The sequence below is a fragment of the Astatotilapia calliptera genome, chromosome 5 (genome assembly GCF_900246225.1).
Source record: "Astatotilapia calliptera chromosome 5, fAstCal1.2, whole genome shotgun sequence".
Lineage (NCBI taxonomy): Eukaryota > Metazoa > Chordata > Actinopteri > Cichliformes > Cichlidae > Astatotilapia > Astatotilapia calliptera.
The window spans coordinates 18,837,664-18,865,585 of NC_039306.1; the positions used below are offsets into that span (position 1 = coordinate 18,837,664).

Sequence of the window (27,922 nt, forward strand, 5' to 3'; positions counted from 1 at the left end):
CAAAGCCACACTTATCTAATGACACCAGTGAGGTTAATATATTTACTTTTATTTAGACTTTTACTATATTTATAATTACATAATTATATTTACATATGTAAGTACAATTATAAATACTATAATGTGTCATTCACTCTTGATATTATTTCCTGATTAAAATTGTTGTCATTGCCTGAAACATGCCTCTGTAAACAAGTCATTCAGAATATGTGACAACTAAAAAGTGAAAGAGCCTGTTGATCAGTGACGAACGACGACAGGGGACAGAGAGGAGGCAAAAATACTCAAGGAAATAGCACAAAACAACCTGACCAAATAAAGGAGGCCATTTCTGCTGAGTGAACACTGATCTCCCTATATAAGAAGGAAGGCTGGACACCCACAAGGACTGCCAAACCTCCAGTCAAGGTGAGTGACTTACAGTCTTTTATTAGCAGGAGGAGAGCCAGCAGCTTAATGAACAATGCAGGGCATGATCATTTACTGCCAGAGACAGGACCGCTGTGCTAATGCCAGGACTTTACTGCAGACCGAGTGCCTTTTTATTTATTTTATTAGTTTAATTACACTTATTCATTTGAACAATTTATCTTTTCTTTTTCTTCATCAGAACCCTCACAGGACCATCAACAGCTGTTTTTTTTCTGAAGGGAGGGGAAAAGGTAATTGCTTTCCATGTTTATCAAAAGACACTTTTAATTAATAGCATTGTTTATATGCTGTAAATGAGACTTTGATGCTTGAATATCCAGCTGTTCGTTTAGCATTTTGTGAGATGGCTTACAAATCAATTAACAGAGTTCACGTTGAGGCTTCTCACTTTATTAACATGTTTGAATCATTGAATAAAGATGAGAAATTGTTAGTTTTGTTCAGTGCCTAGTGCCTTTTACCTCTTAATATTTTAATATTTTGGAGCAGATATAGGCAGTCGTGGGTTACACACAGATTGGAGTGTTTGTTACAAAGTATTTTAAACACAGTCCAGCTGTCACTTCATTTGACATCCACAACAGCTTCAGGATTCTTTATCCTCGTGCAGTACTGTCTTGCCATCATGAGCGAGAAGAAATAATGACTGTTGTCTTGTTTTACTTACTTGCAGTAAAGAGTCATCATGGGAGACGCAGAGATGGAGTGTTTTGGCGCGGCGGCCATGTACCTCCGCAAGCCAGAAAGAGAGCGCATTGAAGCCCAGAACGCTCCATTTGATGCTAAAACAGCATACTTTGTGACTGAGCCCAAAGAAATGTACCTCAAGGGGAAACTTACTAAGAGAGAGGGCGGCAAAGCCACCGTGGACACTCTGTGCGGGAAGGTGAGAGTGCCTTGACTCTGCAAAACCTTTTTTATTATTATTGTAGTGTAAATGATATAGAGCCGAGCTGCATGAGCCAGACTACTTGATTGAGTGGGTGAGTTCAAATATCTGAGTGCAACAGCTGCACTGATGCTAGTGTGGTCTCAGGAATGAAGGCCTCAGGATTGTATGCATGTTAGAAAAAAATAACTAAGCAGCACAGCTTCATTTTCAGCTAAAATAAAACAGAATAGCAGGAAATGAATTATGTGCACGTGTTGTTTTTCTGACCTCTAAGGGAATAGATAAACTGATTGTCTTTGCTTGTTTAATAAGTTTGGACCACTTGCCCACTGATATCTGTGCCACTAATTTTTTTTTTGTCTGTGCGTTAGACTATCACCGTGAAAGAAGATGAAGTCTTCCCCATGAACCCTCCAAAGTTCGATAAGATTGAGGACATGGCCATGATGACCCACCTCAGTGAGCCTACTGTGCTGTATAACCTCAAAGAGCGCTATGCAGCATGGATGATCTACGTGAGTTGATCAGAACTCCATAGCTGATACTCGTGCTCATGACAAAAGGAAGATATGCATCATAAATGATCCTCTCTGACTCCACAGACCTACTCTGGGCTGTTCTGCGTCACTGTGAACCCCTACAAGTGGCTCCCAGTGTATGATTCAGGGGTTGTGGCAGGATACAGGGGCAAGAAGAGAATTGAGGCTCCACCCCACATCTTCTCCATCTCTGATAACGCCTATCAGTTCATGCTCCAAGGTATGAAGCATGTGTCGCAGCACTTTGCATGTGATACCAGGCTCATATAACAAGAGAGGAACAATTTATAAGTTTTGAACTTACCTTGTGGAGTAGTAGTAAAGATAAAATAACTTACATATACACATTAAGCTCTAATAGTGGGTCACCGCATTACTGTTAATATAAATGATGGCCAATATCTTTGTTACTGTTTCTCCACAGACCGTGAGAATCAGTCCATCCTTATCACGTAAGTTTCTTTTTTAGAATTCAGCAAATGATTACCCAGTGCAAGGGGGTTTTCTTGCTAATGAGGTGTTTTTGTGACTACAGTGGAGAATCTGGTGCAGGAAAGACTGTCAACACTAAGCGTGTCATCCAGTACTTTGCGACAATCGCAGTGGCTGGAGGAAAGAAAACCGAGCAAGTCCCTGGAAAAATGCAGGTAAGTCATGCAATGTGTTTTAAATTATGTATATGAAAATAAAGAAATACACAAAATGCAAACATGTGTCATTTTAAACTTTCAGGGGTCCCTTGAAGATCAAATCATTGCAGCGAATCCACTGCTGGAGGCTTATGGTAATGCCAAAACAGTGAGGAATGACAACTCATCCCGTTTTGTAAGTGTCTATTAATTAAGCCTTTCTAAATAAAATATAATTAAAAAAAATCATCATACTAATCCAGTCTTTTCTTTTTAAAAGGGTAAATTCATCAGAATCCATTTTGGCACAACTGGGAAATTGGCCTCAGCTGACATTGAAACATGTGAGGCTACAAATGATCAAGCACATCCTTCGTCTCTGTCCTGTTAGCCTATGGACTTTCTTATCCTCATCCTGATTTGTTTTACAGATCTGCTGGAGAAGTCTCGCGTGACGTTCCAGCTCTCTGCTGAGAGGAGCTACCATATCTTCTATCAGCTCACAACAGGCCACAAACCTGAGCTCATCGGTTAGAGAATAATAATGAAAATATCTCAGTTTTTCCATAGCTTGTAAACAACAATATATAACATATATGTGTTGTTTCTCTGTATTGTATAGCGTATTATATTGACATGTATTTTTTTGTTTTCTTTAGAGGCTCTCCTGATCACCACAAACCCATACGACTATCCCATGATCAGTCAGGGTGAAATCACTGTCAAGAGTATCAATGACGTTGAAGAATTCATCGCTACTGATGTAAGAAAATGATTAAATATAGGTTACTATAAAAAAAAACAATTAGGACTGTATTAAATGAAAGAGCTTTGTGTGAATGACTTATTTATTTTAATATACCTAGACTGCCATTGACATCCTGGGCTTCACCGCAGAGGAGAAAATTAGCATGTATAAACTGACCGGAGCTGCGATGCAACACGGAAACATGAAGTTCAAGCAGAAGCAGCGAGAAGAGCAGGCTGAGCCAGATGGCACTGAGGGTATGTTGGACCTTAAAAAATTTTTTTTTTAGTATGAAACAAACTAAAAACACTATTGCTAATTGTCCTACTGCCTTTCTCTCTACTCTCAGTCGCGGATAAAATCGCCTACCTTATGGGCCTGAACTCATCTGACTTGCTTAAGGCACTGTGCTACCCAAGAGTCAAAGTTGGAAACGAGTTTGTGACTAAGGGTCAGACTGTCCCGCAGGTGAAATATCCTAATCCATCCCGTTTTTACCACTTTAACAGTTTATTTGTGTGACATTCTCTCATGCTTTGTCTTTGTTGTCGATCTGTAAAATCAGGTCAACAACGCCGTCTCGGCGCTCTGCAAGTCCGTTTATGAGAAAATGTTCTTGTGGATGGTCGTCAGAATCAACGAGATGTTGGACACAAAGCAGCCGAGACAGTTCTTCATCGGTGTGCTCGACATTGCTGGATTCGAAATCTTTGATGTAAGTCAGCCGGAAATAGCACCGTTTTATACCTTTGTTATTGAAACATTTCTTGCAAGAAGCTTTGCTTTGGACAGATTTTAATGATGAGTTTAATATAATAAGGATTTTTTTCCCTTTTCAGTTCAACAGCCTGGAACAGCTGTGCATCAACTTCACCAATGAAAAACTGCAACAGTTTTTCAACCATCACATGTTTGTCCTGGAGCAAGAAGAGTACAAGAAAGAGGGCATTGAATGGGAGTTCATTGACTTTGGCATGGACTTGGCTGCCTGCATTGAGCTTATTGAGAAGGTGAAGACACTTTGTGTTTTTTTTACCACATGAACTCTGTACTGTGTGTTGATAAAAACAGAAATCAGTCTGAAGCCTTGAAATAATTTGCTTCATGTTTCATCCTGGCAGCCAATGGGCATCTTCTCCATCCTTGAAGAGGAGTGCATTGTCCCCAAGGCAACAGACATGACCTTCAAGAGCAAACTCTATGACCAGCATGTTGGCAAAAGTGCCCCCTTCCAGAAACCAAAGCCTGCCAAAGGCAAAGCTGAGGCCCACTTCTCCCTGGTGCACTATGCTGGTACTGTTGACTACAATGTTAATGGCTGGCTGGAGAAGAACAAAGACCCCCTGAACGACTCTGTGGTACAGCTCTACCAGAAGTCTTCAACAAAGCTGTTGGCTTTCCTGTATGCGTCTCATGCCGGTTCCGAAGGTATCAATTGTAATTTCTCCACAGTTTTTTAGATATTAAAAATGCATTGCCATTTCTTGCTTTAATCATTTCACTGTAACTGTCCCACTGACAGCTGAGGGCGGTGGTGGCAAGAAAGGTGGCAAAAAGAAGGGTGGCTCCTTCCAGACGGTGTCTGCATTGTTCAGGGTAAGATGTGGAAGAATCACTTACTAGAGATACTTGTCATTTATTTTGTTAACTCAATGCTGTTTTAATGCTTCAGGAGAATCTGGGCAAGCTGATGACCAACCTGAGGAGCACTCATCCTCACTTTGTGCGCTGCTTGATTCCCAATGAGTCAAAGACGCCAGGTACATGGCTGAAAGAAATCAAACCTGTGATGTGCTTTCACTGTTTCACATTTTCATTCTGTCACTCTTGTCAAAATGTGTTTATTTAATGACATATTACAGGCCTCATGGAGAACTTCCTGGTCATCCACCAGCTGAGGTGTAACGGTGTGCTGGAGGGGATCAGGATCTGCAGGAAAGGGTTCCCCAGCAGAATCCTCTACGGTGACTTCAAGCAGAGGTAACACTGCTAGCATCTTCACTGACAATGAAAGGTTTTTTTTTTATTATTATTACTTTTATTATTATCTTAAAGCCACTGCATCTGACTTGGTGATTGAACTCTTTACTTTAGATACAAGGTATTGAATGCTAGCATCATTCCTGAGGGACAGTTCATTGACAACAAGAAGGCCTCAGAGAAACTTCTGGGATCCATCAACGTGGACCACTCTCAGTACAAGTTTGGTCACACCAAGGTAGAGAAAGAAAAATCTCTCTGGAAAATGCTGTTAATGCTGAAATGTGGAGAATAGTTAACAAATTAAAAATAATTTGTATTAATAACTTTCAGGTGTTCTTCAAAGCCGGTCTGCTGGGAACTCTGGAGGAGATGAGAGACGAGAAGCTGGCTGAGCTGGTCACAATGACTCAGGCTCTCTGCAGAGGTTTCCTCATGAGGCGTGAGTTTGTCAAGATGATGGAGAGGAGGTAAGCTGTCTGTTGCTGACGCTGTAACAGACGTTTGTGAAACCTGCAATTTAATTTGTAAAACAAACATTTTATAACTCGTCCTTTTTTTCTTTTATCAGAGATGCTATTTTCTCCATCCAGTACAACATCCGTTCATTCATGAATGTCAAAACCTGGCCGTGGATGAAGCTGTACTTCAAGATTAAGCCTCTGCTGAAGAGTGCAGAGACGGAGAAAGAGATGGCCGCAATGAAAGAGACCTTTGAAAAGACCAAAGAGGATCTGGCAAAGGCTCTGGCTAAGAAGAAAGAACTGGAGGAAAAGATGGTTTCTCTGCTGCAGGAGAAGAATGACTTACTGTTACAAGTGCAGTCTGTGAGTTCAGTCGCTACCTTGCATGCACAGTGTCTACTGATTATCAAAGAATTAATTTGATTAACAAACTTGTGTTGCCTTTTAGGAAGGTGAAAACCTTGCTGATGCAGAGGAAAGGTGTGAGGGGCTCATTAAAGCAAAAATCCAGCTTGAGGCCAAACTTAAAGAGACAGCTGAGAGACTGGAGGATGAGGAGGAAATGAACGCTGAGCTGACTGCAAAGAAGAGGAAGCTGGAGGACGAGTGCTCTGAGCTGAAGAAGGATATTGATGACTTGGAGCTGACCCTGGCCAAAGTGGAAAAGGAGAAACATGCCACTGAGAACAAGGTCATACTCCCTCTTTTAACAATGTATTGTTTTGTTAAGTGTTGCGAAAATCATTTGTAAGTTTATATTCATGTCAACTTCTTTAGGTCAAAAACCTCACAGAGGAACTGGCTGCTCAAGATGAGTCCATTGCCAAGCTGAGCAAAGAAAAGAAAGCCCTCCAAGAGGCACATCAGCAGGTCCTCGATGACCTGCAGGCAGAGGAAGACAAAGTTAACAGTCTGACGAAGGCCAAGACCAAGCTGGAGCAGCAAGTGGACGATGTGAGTATTTTTAAAACTCATCTGAAAACCAACAGTCCACTAATACACTTTCTAAATCCATGAAATATCTCTGTCTTTGGTAGCTTGAAGGTTCCCTGGAGCAAGAAAAGAAGCTTCGCATGGACCTTGAGCGGGCTAAAAGAAAGCTTGAAGGTGACCTTAAACTGGCCCAAGAAACCATCATGGATCTGGAGAACGATAAGCAGCAATCTGATGAGAAAATAAAGAAGTAAGAAAAATAATTCATATATATTTATCTGCACTAAAATATTCTCTGATAAATACAACTGTAATATGCCATTATCATTTTTTCCCCTTTAGGAAGGACTTTGAGATTAGCCAGCTCCTGAGTAAGATCGAGGATGAGCAATCTCTGGGACTGCAGTTACAGAAGAAGATAAAGGAACTTCAGGTATAATTAGAAGTATTTACTATAGCAAAAAATCTTCAAATATGTTCAACTTAGCTTAAACTTTTTTGTGTTTTAGGCTCGTATTGAGGAGCTCGAGGAGGAGATTGAGGCTGAACGTGCTGCTCGGGCCAAGGTGGAGAAGCAGAGGTCTGATCTCTCCAGAGAGCTGGAGGAGATCAGTGAGAGACTCGAGGAAGCTGGCGGAGCAACTGCAGCTCAGATTGAGATGAACAAGAAGCGCGAGGCCGAGTTTCAGAAGCTGCGGCGTGATCTCGAAGAGGCCACCCTGCAGCACGAAGCCACCGCCGCAGCTCTCCGCAAGAAGCAGGCTGACAGCGTGGCCGAGCTAGGAGAGCAGATTGATAACCTGCAGAGAGTCAAACAGAAGCTGGAGAAAGAGAAAAGCGAGTACAAGATGGAGATTGATGACCTTGCAAGCAACATGGAGGGTATTGCCAAAGCCAAGGTAATCAGAGCGCTAAACTTGCAAAAGTGGAAAATAAACTGTAATTTTATTATCTATGTATGTATTTATTTATTTGCTAATACATGATTTATTTCATCAGGCAAACCTTGAGAAGATGTGCAGGACATTAGAAGATCAGCTAAATGAGCTCAAGTCAAAGAACGATGAAAATGTTCGTCAGCTGAATGATATCGGTGCACAAAAAGCACGACTTCAGACTGAAAATGGTACGAAACTCACTTCATATGAAAAACATGTTGTGATAGTGGTACTGAGGCAAAATGCAACCAGCAGCGAGATCTGTAACAATGGAAATTCACATACATTTTTACAAGTTAAAAATGTAGTGATGTGGATATTTCTAACCTCATTAGGAATGCTATTCACAAGTTTAGGGTTCATTAAGGTTTTTAATGTCGTTCTTCTTCAGTTGCAACAGCGGAAAATTTATGGTGCATCAGTGTATGCTTATTTCCTGCTCTTGTTGCTGTTGAGTGCTGCTAATAACTAAAAAATCGTTGCTTAGGTGAATATTCACGGCAGATCGAGGAGAAAGAAGCTCTTGTGTCTCAGCTGACCAGAGGCAAACTGGCCTACACTCAGCAAATTGAGGAGCTTAAGAGGCACATAGAGGAGGAAGTCAAGGTAACAGAATTTGAAAACTGTGTGAGAAGAAAAGGCGAAAAAATGTTTTCTGTCAAATATTTATCTGGTTTTTGTTCGGATTATAGGCCAAGAACGCCCTGGCTCATGCTGTCCAGTCAGCTCGGCATGACTGCGACCTCCTCAGGGAGCAGTATGAGGAGGAGCAGGAGGCCAAAGCTGAGCTGCAGCGTTCAATGTCCAAGGCAAACAGCGAGGTGGCTCAGTGGAGGACCAAATATGAAACTGATGCTATTCAGCGCACTGAGGAGCTGGAGGAGGCAAAGTAAGTCTCCAACCTTATATTTTTTCTCGTGTCATGATTAATATACAGCAAGTCTGAAAATTGAATGTTCTTAACAGGAAAAAGCTCGCCCAGCGTCTCCAGGATGCTGAGGAGTCCATCGAAGCTATGAATGCAAAATGTGCCTCTCTGGAAAAGACCAAACAGAGACTGCAGGGTGAAGTGGAGGACCTGATGATCGACGTGGAGAGAGCTAATGCTCTGGCTGCTAACCTTGACAAGAAGCAGAGAAACTTTGACAAGGTACGGTATTTTTGTTTGTATATAAATATGATGAGAGTTTAAAAGAAAGAGAAACTAAATAGTTTGCTGTATCTTCAGGTTCTTGCAGAGTGGAAACAGAAGTATGAGGAAAGCCAGGCAGAGCTGGAGGGATCTCAGAAGGAGGCTCGTTCTCTCAGCACTGAACTGTTCAAGATGAAAAACTCCTACGAGGAAGCTCTTGATCACCTGGAGACCCTGAAGAGGGAGAACAAGAACCTGCAACGTAAGACCATTAATCCAGTTTTCACCAAGCACTCTGTCAATAAAATACACTTGAGACGAATTTTGAATGTTTAAATCGACCAGTATGCTCATGTACTGAAAATCTGCTTGAACAGAGGAGATATCAGACCTGAGTGAACAACTTGGCGAGACCGGTAAAACCATCCATGAGCTTGAGAAGGGAAAGAAGACAGTGGAAAGTGAGAAGTCAGAAATCCAGACAGCTTTGGAAGAGGCCGAGGTAAAACTGAATCTACGATTCCTGAGCTGAGTTTGGCTTCTGTGCAAAAGAAGTGCATGTTCTGCTCAAACAATTTGAAGCATATCTGTGTGAGATTTATCCTTGAAAAGTATTCGATGCACTATGTCTGAGCTATCTTTTCTTCTTTATTCACCAGTTTGTACACTCAGTACAAACTGTACAAACATTCAGTTTGTATATTTATACTAAAGGAAACGTTGTGTGCTGTAGTTAATATGGTTCACTCTTTTTCAAAGGCTACTCTGGAGCACGAGGAATCCAAGATCCTTCGCATTCAGCTTGAGCTGACCCAAGTCAAGAGTGAAGTTGACAGGAAGATTGCAGAGAAGGACGAGGAGATTGAACAGATCAAGAGGAACAGCCAGAGAGTGATCGAGTCCATGCAAACTACTCTGGATGCTGAGGTCAGGAGCAGGAATGATGCCCTGAGAATCAAGAAGAAGATGGAGGGAGACCTGAATGAGATGGAGATTCAGCTGAGTCATGCCAACCGCCAGGCAGCTGAATCCCAGAAACAGCTGAGAAATGTGCAGGGACAGCTGAAGGTGGGTCCACTGAAGGATTTGCCCGAACTTTCTAAAATTATCTGAAAAGTAGCTTAAAGTGGGTACTGTTACCTCTTAATGTCGCACATTTCAGGATGCCCAGCTCCATCTTGATGAAGCCATTAGAAGCCAGGAAGACATGAAGGAGCAGGTTGCAATGGTGGAGCGCAGAAACAACCTGATGCAGGCTGAGATCGAGGAGCTGAGAGCTGCACTGGAGCAAACAGAGAGAGGCCGCAAGATTGCTGAACAGGAGCTGGTTGATGCCAGCGAGCGTGTGGGACTGCTGCACTCTCAGGTTAGTTACGATTCAAAAACTTCATATTTTTATAATTTGAAGGGTGAAAGTCCAAATATGTGATTCATTATCCTGTATTTCCTTTCAGAACACCAGCCTTATCAACACCAAGAAGAAGCTGGAGGCTGATTTCATTCAGATCCAAGGTGAAGTGGAAGATGCTGTCCAGGAGGCCAGAAATGCTGAAGAAAAGGCCAAGAAGGCCATCACTGATGTGAGCCACCCTGATGAATGTCTATAGTGCAGTAGCATTACTCTACTAACTATATTAGTTGGTACAACAATACAAATGACAGTTACAACAATACATATGATATGAAATTTCAGGCTGCCATGATGGCAGAAGAGCTGAAGAAGGAGCAGGACACCAGTGCTCATTTGGAGAGGATGAAGAAGAACCTGGAGGTGACAGTGAAGGACCTGCAGCACCGCCTTGATGAAGCTGAGAACCTGGCCATGAAAGGCGGCAAGAAGCAGCTCCAGAAACTGGAGGCTAGGGTAAAGACCATTTTTCACCAGCATGACCTCAACTGTTTTTTTCACAGTATTTATTTTTGAACTCCCATCATTGTCATACATTGTTCATATTTTAGGTACGTGAGCTTGAATCTGAAGTTGAATCTGAGCAAAGACGAGGAGCTGAAGCTGTCAAAGGTGTTCGCAAGTATGAGAGAAGAGTGAAAGAGCTTACCTATCAGGTAGGAAGGTGTTTTATTTGATTTTGTTGATGCTGGTATCCCGGGAAAGTCCATATGATTACATTTGCTGTGACTTTATGTAAACTGCAGACAGAGGAGGACAAGAAGAATATTGCCAGGCTTCAAGATCTGGTGGATAAGCTGCAGCTGAAAGTGAAGGCCTACAAGAGACAGGCTGAGGAGGCTGTAAGTTAAAATGTTTCACAGTATTAAATACTTTGCTGTTTATGAGTCAGTCATTTATTCTCTGTAGCTTCAGTCTTTATGACAGTTAACTCCATTGTTTTATCTCATTGTAGGAGGAGCAAGCCAATACTCACATTTCAAGGCTGAGGAAGGTTCAGCACGAGCTGGAGGAAGCTCAGGAGCGCGCTGACATCGCTGAGTCCCAGGTCAACAAGCTGAGGGCTAAGAGTCGTGAAATTGGAAAAGTAAGTAATACGTAAAATTCATGCATTCATAATTGATTTTTCCCTAATTATGAAATTTCAAACTTCTCAGGTGAAATTATTAGTCAAGTTATTTTTGCTTAATTTCTGACACACACACACAGACAAATGTGTACATAAACAAACACTCTCTAAACACTCAGTTTCAGAGATTGTGTTTTGCTTTAAAATCTTCATGATGTCAAAGAAAGCAGGTATACCTAAGCTGTCACTGTAAACTTCACCCATCAAATCTTCTAAATGTGAGGGGCAGCCAATCAGAAGAAAGCCAGCTTAAAGGCAGGGGGAAAGGAGCTAAAATGGTTATGTTTCAGACAAATAATAAACTGTGTATAAGATAAATGGGTATTATCTTAAATAATGAACAACTAAAACACAGTACTGGAAATGATCAAAAAAGGTCTCTTTAAAGACAGAATATTTTCTCTGTCTTCACAGGGACAAAGTCTTCCTTCCACAGTTTGAGTGAACTTATCGTGTGTGTGTGTGTGTTTTTCTGTCTGTTTCAGGGAAAGGAAGCTGAAGAATAAGCTGCAACTTCTATGAGAGACTCAAATGAGAATCATAAAATATGATTTTTCGTTGAAATGCTCTCATTAAATGTTGTTGACTTGGCGAGTCTGCTGTCTTTAAACGTTCCACAATAAAAACAAAATCCTTCAAATCTGAGTGTCTTCATAGTTTTTATTGGATATATTATATTATATTATATTATATTATATTATATTATATTATATTATATTATATTATATTATATTATATTTGGTGCCTTGTTTTTTGAGACTGGAATCTAGTCAGTAAAAGTAAGGAAAAAAAATGCATAAGGTCAGGCATCGCACAAGAGAGGTCAAGAAGAGAGTCCAGGCAGGATGGAGCGGGTGGAGATGAGTGTGACGGGTGATTAGTGACAGAAGGGTAACAAGTGGTTTAGAGAGAGTTAGAGAGGTAAGGCTGAGATGGTTTGGGTTTGCAGAGGATCTATTAGATGGGGGATGTTGAATATAAAGGAAGAGGAAAAGAACAGAGGAAATTCATGGATGTAATGAAGGACACCACGCGGATTGTTGGTGTGACAGAGGAGGATGCTAGTGATAGCGTGAGATGGAGATGATCTGCTCTCGTTATCTCTGTATTACACATATTTACTTTTTTTTTATTCCACAAGTGTAAACCCACAAGTTGTGGTTGAAGGAGCAGCAAAGCATCAGATAGCTTTTTAACTTTGTATATCATGTCATGTCTAAACTTCTTCAGACATTTTATGCGAAAAGTAACAAAACACATCACCACTGTCTGCATCGTACCTGCACAGCCTTCCTCTCATTGAGCATGCTGCTAATGCTGATGTATTTCTCCTGCACAGCAGTGAAAAATATTATTCTAAAATGTCAGCAGACACATGCTGAGTTCAACTGTACAGTGTCTTTAGATATGAACCTTTTAAGATGGGGTGTGGTGCGTTGCTGTTTTTTCTAACACCAAATTATTTAGTCAAGTCCTCTGGGGCAAGGCATGTGTTTCCTCTTCAGGGACCATTGTCATTAATATATCCTGACAGCTGCCTCCTCCCCTCCTCTCAGTGCACCTGTTTGTTCCTGAATATATGGCACCATGTGAGATTCTTTACATGCCTACTTATTGTTAGAGGTCTTATTTAACTACACACAGGGAACAGTCTGGTATTGTATGAGTCTTAGCTCCCTACACTTTGTTTTTTATGTCTCTTTTTCATTCTTATTGCTTAAATATCAACTGACACAGCCAAGCACGGTGTGTTACTGTAACATTTTTCTCCAAATAACTTTAAAATCTTTCAAATCAAGCTTGAACTTTGCTCCAAAATCACTGTATCAATATTAGTATAGGTATTGAAGTCACCAAGATATCGCCACACCAACCACTGAACGGCTCTCTGTCAGTGTGCCACACAAATTTCAGTCATTATCCCATCAAAATCACAGTATTTCTGACCACAAATAAAACCCTTTAAAAACAACCAGCCACACAATATTTCATTGAGAGGATACATGCCTTCAACACCTAAAAACCTAAAAAAAAAAAGAAAAAAGAAAAGAAATACACACTCATCTGGTACTAAAACAGTTTCCAGTTCCCATCTTTCGTTAACTGTAATTAGAAGCGGTTTTACCCGGATTAGGTCCACTTCTGCAGCAAACCTACATCAGTCCCCGTCTCCCACGAACGCCTCGTCTGTTCTGTGTCTCCTAAGTTCAACTTATGTCCAACAAACTCATGAGCTCTGCTGGATAAATCCAACATGATGTTTTAAATTGACAATAATTCAAACTCCTTTGCCAAACACTGATCCACTGACATCATATCTAATTCGGATGGTGTATTTCTCCTTAAGCCACATAACAAGGCACAATGCCAGGTGGATGGAAGGTATCACTTTTCCAAACAAGACTAGTAAGAGTTGCTGGGTAGGACGGCTGATTTACTGAATCATAGAAGCATCAACAACCTCTATCCGGAGGTTTTAGTGTCAGCGACAGATCTCAGCCTACTGTTTGATATCCTCTCTAAATGAAGTTAGAAAAAATCACCATGATTAGTTTCCAAGCAGCTTAACTCTTGGATTACTTTTCTGGTTCTCATCAGTCCCCTCAAAATTATTGATGCGATCCTAAACAGCTGACAGAACTTTTTCTGCATCAGATAACAGAGGAACCGCTCAGTGGCTCAACTGAAGTTATTATACAGCAGCATCACCACGGTCTAAAAAGAGTACACAGTGCCTGAATCCACAGAAGACCGTGAAAAAGAAAATAGAAAATCAGTACACCAATTTCAATTCAAGGTTGTTTTTTGTTGTTGTTTTTTGGATGTCATAAAAAAAATCATCTGTTGCTTACTAGAGTCTAAAATGATTTAAATACAACCTTGGATGAATAACACACAACATATTATACTATGTGAATATTAACAAATCTAAGCCAAAATACAAATTTAAAGTCTTGCTGCTTCTGTAAGAATCAAGAGGGTAAGCAGCAGTAATTGTAATAAAAAGAAAATAACCATCTAGACCAGCTGTTGTGTTAACACAATAGGAGAAAAGCAGTGATCTTAAAGGAGCAGCTGTTGCTGTCTATCAGTCCAGAAAGGCTTATAAGCCCAAGTCCATCACTCTACAGTGAGCTGTGCAGAAATGAACCTCAGTGTACTTAAACATAGAGGAGTGGAAAGAGGAATGGGGCAAAAGTCCTGCACAATGATGTGAGAGACTGATTAAAAAGTCATAAAGAAAATCGTGACTTCAGGTTTCTGCTACTGAACTGGGTTCAACTTTGATTTTTACACGCTGCTTAATCATTTTTGATTAGCTTTGTTTAAATAATCAGTGACATTGTGTCATTATTTATTTATTATTTATCTGAGGTGTAATTTAATTATTGTACAACCTGGTGAGGACCTTTTAAACCTATGCAAGCGGGTGTATTTTGCTTTATTTGTTCCACTTTTTTCTATTTCTAATTATATCTGTCATTTTGAAATTTGATACCAGCGACATGTCTCTAAAAAGATGAGGTAGGGGCATTAGGGCGCATAACATGGGTAACTTACACATCAATGAAAGGCCCATTGATACCCTGTCATATGTAATACATCTCTATTAGGTGGTGCAGGTATTATAAAATGAAATGTATGAGATGGGACTTCCCTGTCCCATGTTTTTAACTTGTTGCAATCAAAATCATGCTTGCCAATTTCAGCTGTTAATATGTTGTTTTTGCACCAAGATTTAAATAATTTACAAATCACTTTGTTCATTTTAGTAACATTTTGTAACTTTTTGCACATCTCCTTGATAAGGGATTATAAAGAGCTGCAGTGTGTAAATCTTTGCGTTATAATAGTGTGCTGAAGTGTGAGGGTCACCCAACGAAAATAACAAATGAGCGAAGAAAAAGTACCAATCAGAGCTGAAGTGAAAAATATCAATAGCATTTAATCACCAAAGATATAAACATTTAAATATCCATTTTGTAATGTGGCTGACAAAATCTTTACAAAGTTAAGCCTTCGTCTTCTGCTGACTGCTTCACGTTGTCTGTACAAAAATGAGGTGGCGCAGGAGACTGGCACAAAGAGAGAAAACTGTCCCAAGTAAACAACAACGTCGGCAAAATGAAAAGCAAAGTTACAGCAAAAAACATGGACATTCTTCTTGTTTGACAAATTAAAGGACACAGACGTACGGGATATAACGATAACTTTGTCCTATTTCGCTCTTCGTCTTGTAAACTGCACCTTGTGCCCGCGCAACCTCCAAACATATTCACTTCCTTTCTGATCAACGCAAATATCATTCACGATGTTCAAATAAACAAACGAATGAACAAATAAATTTACATTGAAATAAACAAATAACACTTAAACATATTTCATAAACAAAGCCTAATAATAAAGGGGCATCCCCACACATGCCACTGCCTTATTTGTTATGCAGCCGTTAAATGCACGAGTCACTTCCAGTGTTTTTACATCAGTTTTTGCTGAATAAACAAATAAAGTTCAACCAGGCAGTATGCTGCTCATAAATCTTAACTGCTCTGTGCTTTAACTTCCTGCAAAAGGCTTAAACTACAAACGCTAAGTCACTGTAGGCTTCACTGAAGTCAAACTTTCAGCTTCGTTCCTTTACAGGCAGCAAAGAGCTCAGCGACCTCCACTTTACCCAAAATATCCACATTGGGGCACAATCGCACCACCGTCCCCGACAGAGCTGAAGATCCAGATGCAGACAGGAATGTAAAATATCCATCAGACTATGTACAAATTCAAAATATCATGCAAATAAATACCAGTAAATTTAAAACGAAACTACAACACTGACCTCAACAGCAGGAATATATTGTACTGTAGGGTACAAAGAGTTCCACAAAAGTTCTTTCCTCAAAGTACAACAGTGTTGTTTCAAAGACGCAAAATGACCTAAAGGAAATACTGCAGGTCTCAGAGGAACAGCTGTTTCCTGTTTTGGGTCTTCTTTTGAAAGCAGCATTTTTTTTTATTTAATTTTTTTTGAGGTTTTCAACCAATGTTGAGCTTGAATCTGCTTCTCCAGGTCCCCACCATGCTTGGGTACAGCAGAGATGCACAACAGTAGGTATACTGTACATTAACATTCACTCATTTCAGTCAGTCACAACTGAAAAGTTTCCAACAGGCATCAAATATAGAATATAGTGTGGTGCAGATGGGACAAAGTAGAAATCCATGTAAATGGACAGTGTCTGTGCCCGGCTGGACCACAGTATGGAGATCAGATGACACAGGCCAGAAGGGCGGCCCAGTTTGTTGGTGTAGATTTGACAAACGTGTCCATGAGAAGGCAGGAAAGGAGGCCGACTCTTCTGTTGTGCACTTTCACGACTGCGCTCCTTTAAAAATATTTTCCTTTAAAAGTTCTATGGGAGCATATTTTTGTTTTTTTCACATTCCCTGACCAGAAAGTCCTCTCAAAGCTGAACCACGGCAACCCTTGAAATTCAAGTGCGTCTTTCACATGGCCTGCACGGTGAATCTCCGCATCTACGATGCGAATGTTCCTGACATCTAAAATGACGAGTGCAACAAGGCACTGCGGGGTGGAACACCAGGCAGACGAAGAGAGAAAATGCATTTTTACAAATATTATTTTAAAAAAACAAAACACATTTTTAAAAAATACCCCTTAACTCTGCAACCAGATCAAATGATTACAGAAAAAGACATACAAGAATGAATCACTGCGGAAAAACGGATTTCTTCATTTAATCATGCATGCAGCGAGCGCTCATGAATCACACGTAGCACCAGTTTTAGGCTCCTGTCTTTCACTTTCTTCAAAAGAAATCAAAATATGTTCTTTCTACTGGTGCTACCCGGGGGATGTTAGAGCTTCACTAAGCAGAGTGTGACTGTGCAGTGTTTGACAGCTGAAAGTTGCTTCCTCATTCATCTGCTGAAGGGAGGAGAGGGGGGGGGGGGTGCTTTTCTATGAAGTTACCTTTGATCTGAGTGTAACAAGAGTACAGATTTTGACATCAAAACTAATTTGAAAGCCAACTATGCAGCAAAACAAACTTGAAATCTCCTGTGCGCACACACTGAGAGTCGACTTAAGAACAACAAATATGTTGATAGATATTAGATTTAATCTGAAGTAGGAAATTTCTCTTTTTTTTATCTAATCTAATGCAAGAAATGATTCCAAACATCTTTAGTGTAATAAACACCTGTCAAAATTACAAAACTGCTACATTTCTTGCTATTGTTGTCAAAAATCTTAGTGCATGATAACACCGAAATGTTCTGCCGCAGTAAGTCATTCAGTGATCAGCGACACGTCAGGGGTATCTCGACAGAAGGTCAGAAAGCGCAGAAGAACATATTCATAACACTGAAAGTTTTTCAGAAGCTACATTCCCCATACAGAAGCATATATAAGTGCATAAATTCAGACTTGACAAACATTGGCAATACAAGAAAAAGGGACAAAGGACTTCCTATCAATCAACTAACTGACGTGTATGTTTAAAAACATGTTGGCAATATGCTGACTTCTGCGAGGCTTGTGCTAATAGACTACGCTGTTAACACTGCACGTTACACTGCAAGTATCCGATGATCACAGCACTTAAATATTGGAGTCCACAAAGGATGCACTAATAGCTCACAAAGTCAGTTACTGTTTGACAATTTAGTTTGTGTTGTTTCATTTCACATCATCTGACGACATCTTACTTGACTGGAAGCACTTCAAGATCATACCGAGCATCTGTGGAGGCGTTCGGAGAAAAAAAGCAAACCTCAGCTTTAACGATTCAGTCAAACAAGCAAACCACGCAGATGCTTCTTTGTTGATGTGTCACGCTGGCTTTTCACATCTCTGTTCTCGTTTAGTTTTGAAAAAAATATCTTATGGGAAAAAATGATATTTTTATCTAAATCCTGTCAGACGTGTGCCTAAATCTAATGACATTAGAGGGCAAGGATACTTGACAGAGAAGTCTTTTGGGGTCCTGTCATGCATGACCCAATTTTTAGTACTAAAACTGGCTCGGCAAAGATCAGAACTGGATCAAAAGACACTGAAGTGAATGTGGGTTGAAGGCCCAGATCTACCGTCGTGTGAAAAACAGTTGTAAGTGCAGCGCCTCCTGATCTGTATGTGCAAAGACATCTGCTGGGACCGAACGAGCAAATACAAACAGGTGCAAGGGATTCATTTCAAGCCAACAACAGCATGGGTGCCACAAATAACATCTGAGCAGCCTACAGGTGGGAGTCTTCAAGTCACCCAGCAGCAGATTCAGCTTTTTCATTAAAATTTTCAAGGCAGTGATTGATCTCCATCTATACGCCATTAAATATCTTAGTTTGCCCTTTATCTGAACCGTTAACAACACTGTGACACTGTATGGTTGAAAAGTCATATACATTTTAATATATTCAGCTGATCAGTAACGTTAAGTACTGAAAGCTCTAAAAACTCTTGGTACTGTCCTTATTTAACTGTTACTCGTCTGTTAAGCCACTCAGAGCTCCTCAGAATAAAAGGTGATGGTGCGTACAGCCTCGTACGTTCAGTGGTAGAAAGTAATAATTACGTATTTTACACTACCTGTAAATACAGTGTTAGGTTTCTTGTACTTTACTAGAATTCAAAATATACCATGCATCTCAAAGGTATCCCATGGATTTTATATACAGATATATATATATACACAGCTCTACACTTGCAAAGGCCGGGAGGACGAAGGCTACGAGCTAGCATAAACTGTACAGTGCTGTAAAAAGGTTTTTCCTCCTTTCCTGAGTCCTTTCTCAAAGATAACCCAAGTAAATACAGATGCACTTTATAAATTATAATTGCATTTATTAAGCAAAAAAAAAGCTATAGAAACCTAGGTGGCCCTATGTGAAAAAGCTAAATCATGAAGTAACTGTGTTTAACCACATCTAGGAAGTTCAGGGAGTAATGTAATAATATGATACACTGTTCTGCTGCCACATTAGATTCTAGACAGTGAAACACAGTCAAACAAACGTGATCAACAATCTTCTACTGCTGGGTGGCTTTGGTCGTCTCCCTGACTTTTTGCCGTGGCTAAGCCTTTATGCAATAAATAAATAAAAATGTAAAGATGCTGTCTCAGTTTAAATAGCATGCACACGCAATGCATTATAATCATATGTTTTGCACTCAAGCCCCGAAACACCAAGAAATGCATTAGCAATAAGGCAAAAGACACTATGAGCTGATCCAGGGGTTTCTTTCAAAGCACTGTTCTCTGTGAGCTGTTTGTAGTTCAGAAAAGAAGAATTTTACAGTTGCTGTTTGATCTACTCTTCAGTAGATCCGAGCCTTAACCTACAGAGATCAAAAATGTCAGAGCGTTTGCATGTGTGAGAGATGAAAGAGAGGCAGAGTGAGCTGAATGAAGAGGAGGACTCCTATGGAGGACTGCAGGGAATGACCTCGTCCACACTCTGACGTGTTTTCCTGCAAAGAGAGTAAAAAGTGAATCCTTTTGTTCTCCACAACTAATGACCCTGGAGTCTTACAGTAAGAAAATGTGTCTTAATCCTGACCATGCAATGGAACAACACCACAGTATGTTTTTCAGGGGTGTCAAACCCTAATATTCAGTTTTACAAAAATAATTTGTTTTAGCCTTAGCCAACGGTTGTGGGAGCATTAGGACTTTAGTTTAGGACATTAGGATAGGATATTAGGACATTAGTTCACTTACTATGCAAAAGCAACTGAATGGAAGAGCCACACATTGTTTTGCTTACTGCTGAATTTTCAACTTTAATCATTATCTAATATACCTCCTTAGTAGCAGGTCTCTGTATTTTTTCAAATAGTTGCCACTGGATAGTAGTTTAATTGGTTATTCTTGATAATTATTGTTTGTGTGACGTTACAAATATTTTTTTTCTCAGAATTTCCTATCACACGCTCAGGACTAAGACACAAAATGATTCCTTTGAATAATAACAGCACAGGCACTTACTAAGGCACTGTAGTCAAAGCAGGAAGTCGGGCCTTTACGATATCGTGTATTGTTCAATACTTCACACGGATTTTCCTCCTGAACTGTTGGTTGTTGGTTATGGCGGTAACAGCAAACATAAAAACATATCTTCTACCTCTACAAAAATGAAAATGTCAGAAGTGTTCGACAGCAGAAAGGATACACTCTGTTCTGACCTGGGTCAGTGTCTCAATCTCACACGACTGGCAGAGCAGTTTCTCGGCGACCACAAAAAGCAGGTTTGTGTTTTCGATCCTCTTTGCATGGAACAGTCTGTAGGAGACAGTGACAAGTATTTAGCCAGCTCCATATGGACAGCACAGGGCTGCGAGCTCATAAACACTGCAAGCTGATTTTGCTGATTCTGTAGAAAACTCACCTGGAGCAGTTTCCACAGTCCTGCAGCATATTGTAGGAGTTTGTGGTGTTTGTGAAGTAGAACTGGCTTTGGATGGTCACACAGCTGCTTTCTTTAGTCTCAAAGCCTTCGATGAGGACATCAGCTAAAGAAACAAAAGCATGTTCAAAATCAGCTTATAACATAATGACATTATTTAGTTGCAGTCGAACACTTACTTAATGATGACGGGAAAATAACAAAGTAAGAATACAGTGAAATTCCTGAAAGTTTACTATTCATCCAATGTGTGTTTCCTTTCTTACTGTGTACCATATAAAACAATAAGGAATACATCAGTTCACATGCATGTCACCTTGATAGAGCCAGCTGTTATAGGCCAGTCCATAAAGAAGCTGCTGAAACACAGACCTGAAAAAGACATTAAAGAAAGAAAACATCGTTCAATAACAGTAAACTCAGAGCTATATATAAACAGCTCAAAATAACCGTGCAGGAGCTGTCGAACACAAAAAATATAAAATCACTTTCATGTACACAGCAAAGACTGTTTTAAAAAGACATAAAGTGAAGTAGATTTCATCTGATTTGCTGCAAATAAAGTCTCACCATGCCATTGTTGATGTCCACCATGCCAAGCTCAAAACATCAGCAATGGACGGCTGGAGAGACAGAGAAAATTAAGAAATGAAGGCAAACGTCTCAGACTGTCTAATCATTCAGAGTTTGACGGCCTGATGTTGTCTCTTACCACAAAAACACCTCTCGGTGCTGCGCCGGTGTGGCTGCTGCTGACCGGCTCACATGCAGACTGGTACTGGAAAGACTGCCGTCGAGTGAAGATCGAATTGTTGTAGAGGGCATACATCAGGGGAGCGTCCACATCGCCAAAGAAAAGACCAATCTGAGATTTTTTTTAAAAAGAAGGACAATAAGACAGTTACAGGGAGCAATAAAAACATGAGAATAATGGCTCAACACTGAGCTCAAAATTATAGAAGCTTTGCATGATTCACAGATTTAAAAAAAATCCCAAATCACTTTATATTTCATACTGCCAAAGTTCCTCTTCTTTTTTTGATTGATGAACCCCTCAAATTCATCCATATATGTCTGAGTCTGAAACTGCTACAGGATAAAATATCCAGAGCAACAAAGACTACAGCTAGGCCTCTCCGTACATACTATACTATACACGATGATTACTTTATTTGGTGACACAAGGCATAAAAAGATCCAATGAGTAGGTGTAGGGAAAGAGATAAACTGGTGATGCAAGTAGAAAACGTCTGCTCCACGAAATACTAAAGGTGATTTAAAATATAAATTGTTATTTTCCTGCGACCATACTATAGGTTTATTTTATATACTGAAAGAAATAGATGATTATTGCACAAATCAAGCAGAGACTTTTCACATCTATAGAGCAAGAGGACTGCAGTTTGATCAGGTGTGTATGCTGTGTCTATGACAAATGCACTGCTGCTCCTCACTAAAGTGGAAAGAAGTCCCTGGAAACCACTGAGCTTCCTGTTTCACAGGAATTAGTTTTACATAGATTTCCTTCATAATTTAAAATCTTGGCAATGATTGGTTTGTTACAGGAAAAGTCCCAGTAGCTCATTGCCCAGACGTTTTATCATCACTTGCAGTATGAGGTCTTTAAAACTTACTCTAAAACTTACGAAAATCCCAAATTTACATTTTCTACCTAAATCCTCATTTTCCACTGGGCTGCATCGGAGTCTTTGGTGTGCCGAGTCTTATGTCTTATGTTTGATACCCCTGCTATGGATGACATGCATCATAAAGGGTAGACACATTACAGCACATAGACATACCTTTTGGAAGTGATCTGCCTGATTGGACATAACCAGGAACCCACCATCATCAATGAGATAGCAGCCGAGTTCCTGCAGAAGACAGTGTGGGTGCAGCAGAACACAGGAAGAAAGACAAAGTTTGATCTTACTAGAGCGAAAACAGACAGTTAAAAATCAATAAAAGATGTAATATGTGTTATTATATTCTGGACAATATTGAAATGTATTAAATAATATGGTAGAAGCATTTGTGATTGCAGTCATTTGCATTTTAAATCATGTGTGAAGGTCTCCTTAAGGCTTGGGGGCTGTGACAAGAACTGTCAAGCATTCAGCTGACAGCAGTTGAAGTTACAGGCTGATTCCCAACAGTTTATAGAGAAAAAAAGAGAAGAAGAAAAAATATTGTAGCTTTAAAAAAAAAAGGTTACATTTATGACAACAACTCATGAGTGAGCGCTTATGAGCTTTAATCACCCTCATAACCATTTACATGCAGCAGTGTGGATTATGTTAATCACGCTGGACACATTTATAAGAATTCCTTTTTTCTGTGAGTTGTCTGAAAGAGAAACAAGCAGCAACAACAGTTTTCTTCTGGGCTACAAACTGTGAATGACGTGAAATAAAAGGCCAGTCTATTAATCACAGTTTCATCAAGTTAATCACCACTGAGGGACCTTAGATTGGTCATTAAACTGATGGCACTGTCCTGCTGCGGCGCAGCGAGAGAGTGAAATAAAGAAAAGTGCTTACATTTGTGTCCATCTCGCAATCCATCTCGCAACTTCTCAGAGGTCCACACTGCTTAACAAAATGAGACCATGTGAGATTTTTGTTTAGGTGAATTTGCTTTTAACAGGTGATTTAGACTCAGAATCTGTACCTTGTGTGACCCCTGCCGGCCGTCTGACATGTTGCTGGCCAGGATTTTGAACTTATCCACCCAAGCTTCCAAGTCCAGCTTCCCACCAACCACTGCAGGACGACATCCACAGGATCAGAGTAAAAGGAGAACGGGACGAGAACAGGAATCACAACAAACCAAAAACCCCAATTTCATATGTATAACAGACCAGATAAAAATCTTACCTGCAGGTCTGAGCAGTTTTCCTGCTAAATTAACCTCCACAGCTGAACTAACCACAATTTCACTCGTCCCATTTTCTGCTGCAATGGGGTCATCCAAAGCTGGTGGAAATACACGGACATGAAAATAAGACAATTGGCTGAAATGAGCCAAGATCTTGGGATTAAGATGTTGCATAAACGTTCTATGAAACACGATCAAAGTATAGGTAAAGGAATCAAGTAATGACACCTGAGAGAGTTTCCATTTGAGTGATTTCCTTAAAAATGTTTTTTAAAACCTAATTCAGTGGCAGGCGGCTCGAAATAAACATCAAAGTTGAAGCAGAGAAGCAACTTATATTAGCTTTGCACAAAGTTAGGGAACTGCGGGAGCCTGTCTCTGCTCAAATGTAACAAAACGTGCTTACCAGCATGTGTAATGCTCACTATTTTAATTATTTAAAATAGTATGAAACATAACAAAATATAAGCTTGAAATATCAGCTGATGCCAAGCTCATGATTACCAGACAAACTATTGTTTTAGTAACGTTTAAATCAGCGTCTCCTTTGAGTCAGTGAAGTCTGGCTGCTTAGTTACTCACAGGATCTGAGTGTAGATCTGAACATGTAGCCTTTGTTGTCGAGGCTCCGTCTGTAGAAATTTGAATTGAAGGGTTCAGGGTCCTCATCCCACAACTCGGCAGCTCTACAAAAACACGTGAACACAAGTCATCAAAAGTTTTCAAGTGGAAAGTTGTAGGAGCTTGAATAAGTAATTACTTTTATCACTCACATGTTGGGAAAAACTCGAGTTATTCCTCCGTCTGTGGATGCAAATACAGCTAGGAAGCCATACCTGTAACATTTGTTACTTCTTCAGCTCTAGTTTTGCACTATAGTAGTTTACACAAAAAACAACAACAACAATAGAACCAAACTTACGAATTGAGGTCCTTGTTCTTCCATACACGAGAAGCAAGCTGCCCGATGATCCTAGAATCAAAAATCAGGTTGTGGATCAGGCCATGGTCACCTGCAAAATATTTTTAAAAAATGTGGTGAATATCTTATCGGTGTGTCTACAGCAGTGAGATATTTTCATTCTGTTAACGCACTCACACTCATCAGATTCAGGGGAGAGGTCAAGCATGAGAGACAGAAAGTTCTGCAAGAACTGGGTGTTGTTGTCAGAAAGCTGCAGACGCTTGCAGTATTCCCTGCGGACACGGCAGCATAAATAAGCACCTTCCTTTTACTGAAGAATGAAATCATGACAGATGAAGATAGTCACCTTGGAGCTAGAAACACGTGCCCTGATGATTCAAAGGAGCTGGGCAGCAAAGACTGCATATCTGTAACACGAAAGAAGAGAGAGTGTGAAATGCTTCTGGTTTCCTTGGATGTAAACCTGAACACCCTGCCTCCATGTACTCACACTGGAGCTGCAGCATCACATCGCTCAGATCTGCCTTGATGTAGTACTCATTGTAGGATGGTAATACTAGACCGAGACTGCAGGTGGCAGCATCCCGACAGGATTCCAGTATGAATGGGGGATACAAAAAGATGGTGGGTCTTGGAGTGAATCAATCTGTGCCTGCAGGCCTCACTGGGCCACAGCTGGTTGGTTTTTATTCATGATTCATGACTCTCTATCCGCTCACCTGTAGTCTGTTCCATTGATAGGAGTCCAGGTGTAACCCCTGTAAACCTCATCGATGTAGCGCTGCAGAGGTAAAGAATTTCAATAAACATAAGAGGCAAAGCTAATAAAGTACAGTGATCAAAGTTTAAGCATTTTTAACTTTCAAAAACTGTGTTTGCTATTCGTCAGACTACTGCAGCCCTGCCTGGGTTGTACATTGTAAAATTAATGTTCACGTTTATGTTTCTACACACAGTCCAAGTCCACATAACAAGCTCCTTTAAGAATTTGATTAACTTAGATCACCAGACTGTCAGCAGTTTCTGCAGATAGAGTATGAAATTTGCTCAAATATACCTAATTTTTTATTAAATAAGATTTGGACCTTATATAACCTAAAACTATTTTATTATTTTAAAAACCTGTGAATTAAAGACAATGCAAGACTTCAGCCGCTTATTTCAGCATGCAGGAATGGTAATATGATGTGATTGTATAGGCTAAGCAGCTTATCTTTAACATACAGCGTTTACATAAAGAACAAAAAGGCAAAAAAAAGAGATAAAACATCCCCATGCCCCATACAACACAGAAATATACCCAACTGTCAGATAGAGCCCCCATAACTAATAAATAAATAAATCAAATGCACATACAGATAAACATAAAGGAAACAGCACTGAGACATCAGCAGGCATTTAAGAGAAGCAAGAGCCCAGGTTGGTACAAAAACCTCCTACTGGATAATCAGCCGTAAATAATCAACCTCATAATAGGAACTTATAGACCAAAAACAGTTTTGGTTGCTTGCAAGGATAAAAAAAGAGTCGGACACATTTAAGCTGGATTTTTGCTCTAAATAAAAACACTGTTGTTGGTTACAGTTCTAGGTCTATTTTTTCAAATAAAGTGATTAAAAAAAAAACTGTGTAAGCAGTTTGTTCATGGACCCACCACACAGCACTGTAAATTTATGAGTATGAGTCATCATGACATGTGTTAAACTCCTCATAACTGCTGCAGTCCAAACTAAAGAGGAAATGCGTGCAGACATTCAGAAAGAGAAGTGACTTGCCTCGTCAATCGACAGTACCAGAGTTTTGATCTGCATTTCACCTGGTCTTCCATCGATCATCTGTCGGCGGATCTACACGATGGAAACACAGAGCAAAGTTTTTTTTTTAAATCGGCCACAGATATGTTCTCATCGACTTTCAATGACCTACACAGACAATTTATCCTGCTGGGCAGATTCTCCTGAGGAGGAAACATGTTGTTCACACAATTACTAAGTTTGAACAACAAAGAATTCAACAACAGAAACGCTACATCCAGATGAACAGGATTACTTTTGGGGATTTACTTACCTGGATGATTGAGCATGCATCAACAAAACAGCTCTACTTGTTCCTCACCTCTTCTTTATTGCTGTCCTCCAACTCTGCGTCCAGGAAGTCCAGCGTCACAGGTTCTGGCAGATTCACAAGCTGAGAGGAGTTGAGAGAGAACGCGATATTAACACATAGCCTTATATTATTAATTATTCATCATCATCATCACTGATGCTTAAAACCCAAACCTAAAACTGCCCCATCCTCCAACTTTCTTCTTCTTAAAGCAGCTCCCCACAGAATAAATAAAGCATTTTACCAAATGAAATAGATTTGAATCACCTTTGGCTGGAGATTAGGATGAAGGAGCAGGTATCCGTTTGGATCGATGGCAAATATGTATCCGTTGGCCCCGAGCTGTGACAACCACAGAAAAAGAAGGAATAGCAGTGAAGAGCTGGTCTTCTTCGTCCATCTCAGCTTATAAATAAGAAAAATGTGACTTATGCACATACATTGTACCGCGGTGTGAGTCGCTTTATCTCATCAAGATGCACGTCGACTCCCATGACACCTAAAATCAGCTGATTCTTGTGAAAAAGACAAAACAGCAGCCGTACATTTAGTCATTTAAATAAATTGTTTATATATTGTTTCTATTCAAACTAGTTGTCACACTTTAAATGATGTGCTTATTTGCTTTTCCTGATGAAGCTGGAAGCAGCAGCCAATTAGAAAACTTTAGCAGCAGAAAGTCACCTCACCCATATGTAAACGTGTCCTTTCTATACAGACTGCTTCAATCACATGTAATATATTAGTAAGTATAGAAGCATCCTGATCACACTAATATTTGTTTTTGCCATACAAACATTAGTAATTGTAAATAATAAGTGATATTACACACTAGAGTTAAAGTCTGTATTTGTTCACTAAGACAAAAGGAAGAAAATAAGTAACTCGCAAAACCATCTCATCCACCTAAGCTCAAATATAATTATCCTGTTTTGTTACCTGTGAGTTTCCGTCCATGGTGAGATTAAAAACAGGCAAAGTCCCAGTTACTACCATGCCAAGACCCTGCAGAGTGCAAAGATAAAGTCCCAAAACATTTATTAGAAATTATATGAGCTTATTGTGTATTTAATGGATTAGGTATATTTGATGAGCTCATGCCGTCTCACCAGAGCATCCTGATACACATTGGTCCACTGAACCTGCTTGGCTTCGCTGCCTGCCAGAACCATGGGGCGTCCCAGCACGTCAAGGTACTCCTGACAAAACACAGAGATACGTGACAGGCCGCAGCTTGAAAACAACCGACAACATCAGGCTTCTGGGAGAAGGCTGAGCAAACAAATGAGCATAGATGTTTCTATAGGACGAGCGAGTGCCACAAAGAGAATGAGCAAACAGGCATCATCTGTATTAGAGGCACTAGA

The 27,922-nt window shown here is 40.1% G+C and overlaps 2 protein-coding genes across 2 annotated transcripts in view; one reads left to right on the forward strand and one right to left on the reverse strand.

Annotated features, from left to right (window-relative positions):
• Positions 1-343: 343 nt before the first annotated feature.
• On the forward strand, positions 344-11,864 carry LOC113022406 (myosin heavy chain, fast skeletal muscle-like). Its single transcript, XM_026167778.1, has 41 exons — positions 344-408; positions 611-662; positions 1,106-1,318; positions 1,696-1,839; positions 1,927-2,083; positions 2,288-2,315; positions 2,399-2,510; positions 2,596-2,688; positions 2,773-2,836; positions 2,924-3,022; positions 3,152-3,255; positions 3,359-3,497; positions 3,590-3,708; positions 3,806-3,955; positions 4,080-4,250; positions 4,362-4,668; positions 4,763-4,836; positions 4,913-5,000; positions 5,103-5,220; positions 5,335-5,458; positions 5,554-5,690; positions 5,792-6,047; positions 6,133-6,375; positions 6,462-6,638; positions 6,722-6,867; positions 6,960-7,050; positions 7,127-7,516; positions 7,617-7,743; positions 8,043-8,161; positions 8,248-8,444; positions 8,522-8,705; positions 8,784-8,949; positions 9,065-9,189; positions 9,447-9,755; positions 9,850-10,053; positions 10,142-10,267; positions 10,381-10,551; positions 10,647-10,751; positions 10,842-10,937; positions 11,051-11,182; positions 11,710-11,864. Exons 3-41 carry the CDS (start codon positions 1,118-1,120, stop codon positions 11,728-11,730), a joined length of 5,814 nt encoding a protein of 1,937 aa, XP_026023563.1. The 5' UTR covers positions 344-408; positions 611-662; positions 1,106-1,117; the 3' UTR covers positions 11,731-11,864.
• Positions 11,865-15,145: 3,281 nt separating this feature from the next.
• LOC113022409 (voltage-dependent calcium channel subunit alpha-2/delta-2-like) overlaps positions 15,146-27,922 on the reverse strand; it is a 43,108-nt gene continuing 30,331 nt past the window's right edge. Inside the window, exons 15-38 of the mRNA XM_026167779.1 lie at positions 27,665-27,754; positions 27,495-27,560; positions 26,996-27,070; positions 26,823-26,897; positions 26,565-26,636; positions 26,225-26,296; positions 25,169-25,230; positions 24,940-25,016; positions 24,796-24,856; positions 24,624-24,721; positions 24,447-24,537; positions 24,298-24,360; positions 24,107-24,210; positions 23,524-23,622; positions 23,318-23,409; positions 23,188-23,235; positions 22,450-22,521; positions 21,360-21,512; positions 21,218-21,270; positions 20,964-21,019; positions 20,630-20,753; positions 20,414-20,523; positions 20,230-20,312; positions 15,146-19,712 (exon numbers count right to left, since the gene is read on the reverse strand). Coding sequence (XP_026023564.1) covers positions 19,599-19,712; positions 20,230-20,312; positions 20,414-20,523; positions 20,630-20,753; positions 20,964-21,019; positions 21,218-21,270; positions 21,360-21,512; positions 22,450-22,521; positions 23,188-23,235; positions 23,318-23,409; positions 23,524-23,622; positions 24,107-24,210; positions 24,298-24,360; positions 24,447-24,537; positions 24,624-24,721; positions 24,796-24,856; positions 24,940-25,016; positions 25,169-25,230; positions 26,225-26,296; positions 26,565-26,636; positions 26,823-26,897; positions 26,996-27,070; positions 27,495-27,560; positions 27,665-27,754 — 2,010 coding nt within the window. The 3' untranslated portion in view covers positions 15,146-19,598. The remainder of the gene's footprint in view (positions 19,713-20,229; positions 20,313-20,413; positions 20,524-20,629; positions 20,754-20,963; positions 21,020-21,217; positions 21,271-21,359; positions 21,513-22,449; positions 22,522-23,187; positions 23,236-23,317; positions 23,410-23,523; positions 23,623-24,106; positions 24,211-24,297; positions 24,361-24,446; positions 24,538-24,623; positions 24,722-24,795; positions 24,857-24,939; positions 25,017-25,168; positions 25,231-26,224; positions 26,297-26,564; positions 26,637-26,822; positions 26,898-26,995; positions 27,071-27,494; positions 27,561-27,664; positions 27,755-27,922) is intronic.

Coding starts and splice junctions, on each gene's coding strand:
- LOC113022406 (XM_026167778.1), top strand. CDS start 1,118: ATGGGAGACGCAGAGATGGAGTGTTTTGGCGCGGCGGCCATGTACCTC. Junction 1,840..1,926: donor ATGCAGCATGGATGATCTAC/GTGAGTTGATCA, acceptor CTGACTCCACAG/ACCTACTCTGGGCTGTTCTG. Junction 10,552..10,646: donor TCCAGAAACTGGAGGCTAGG/GTAAAGACCATT, acceptor TTCATATTTTAG/GTACGTGAGCTTGAATCTGA.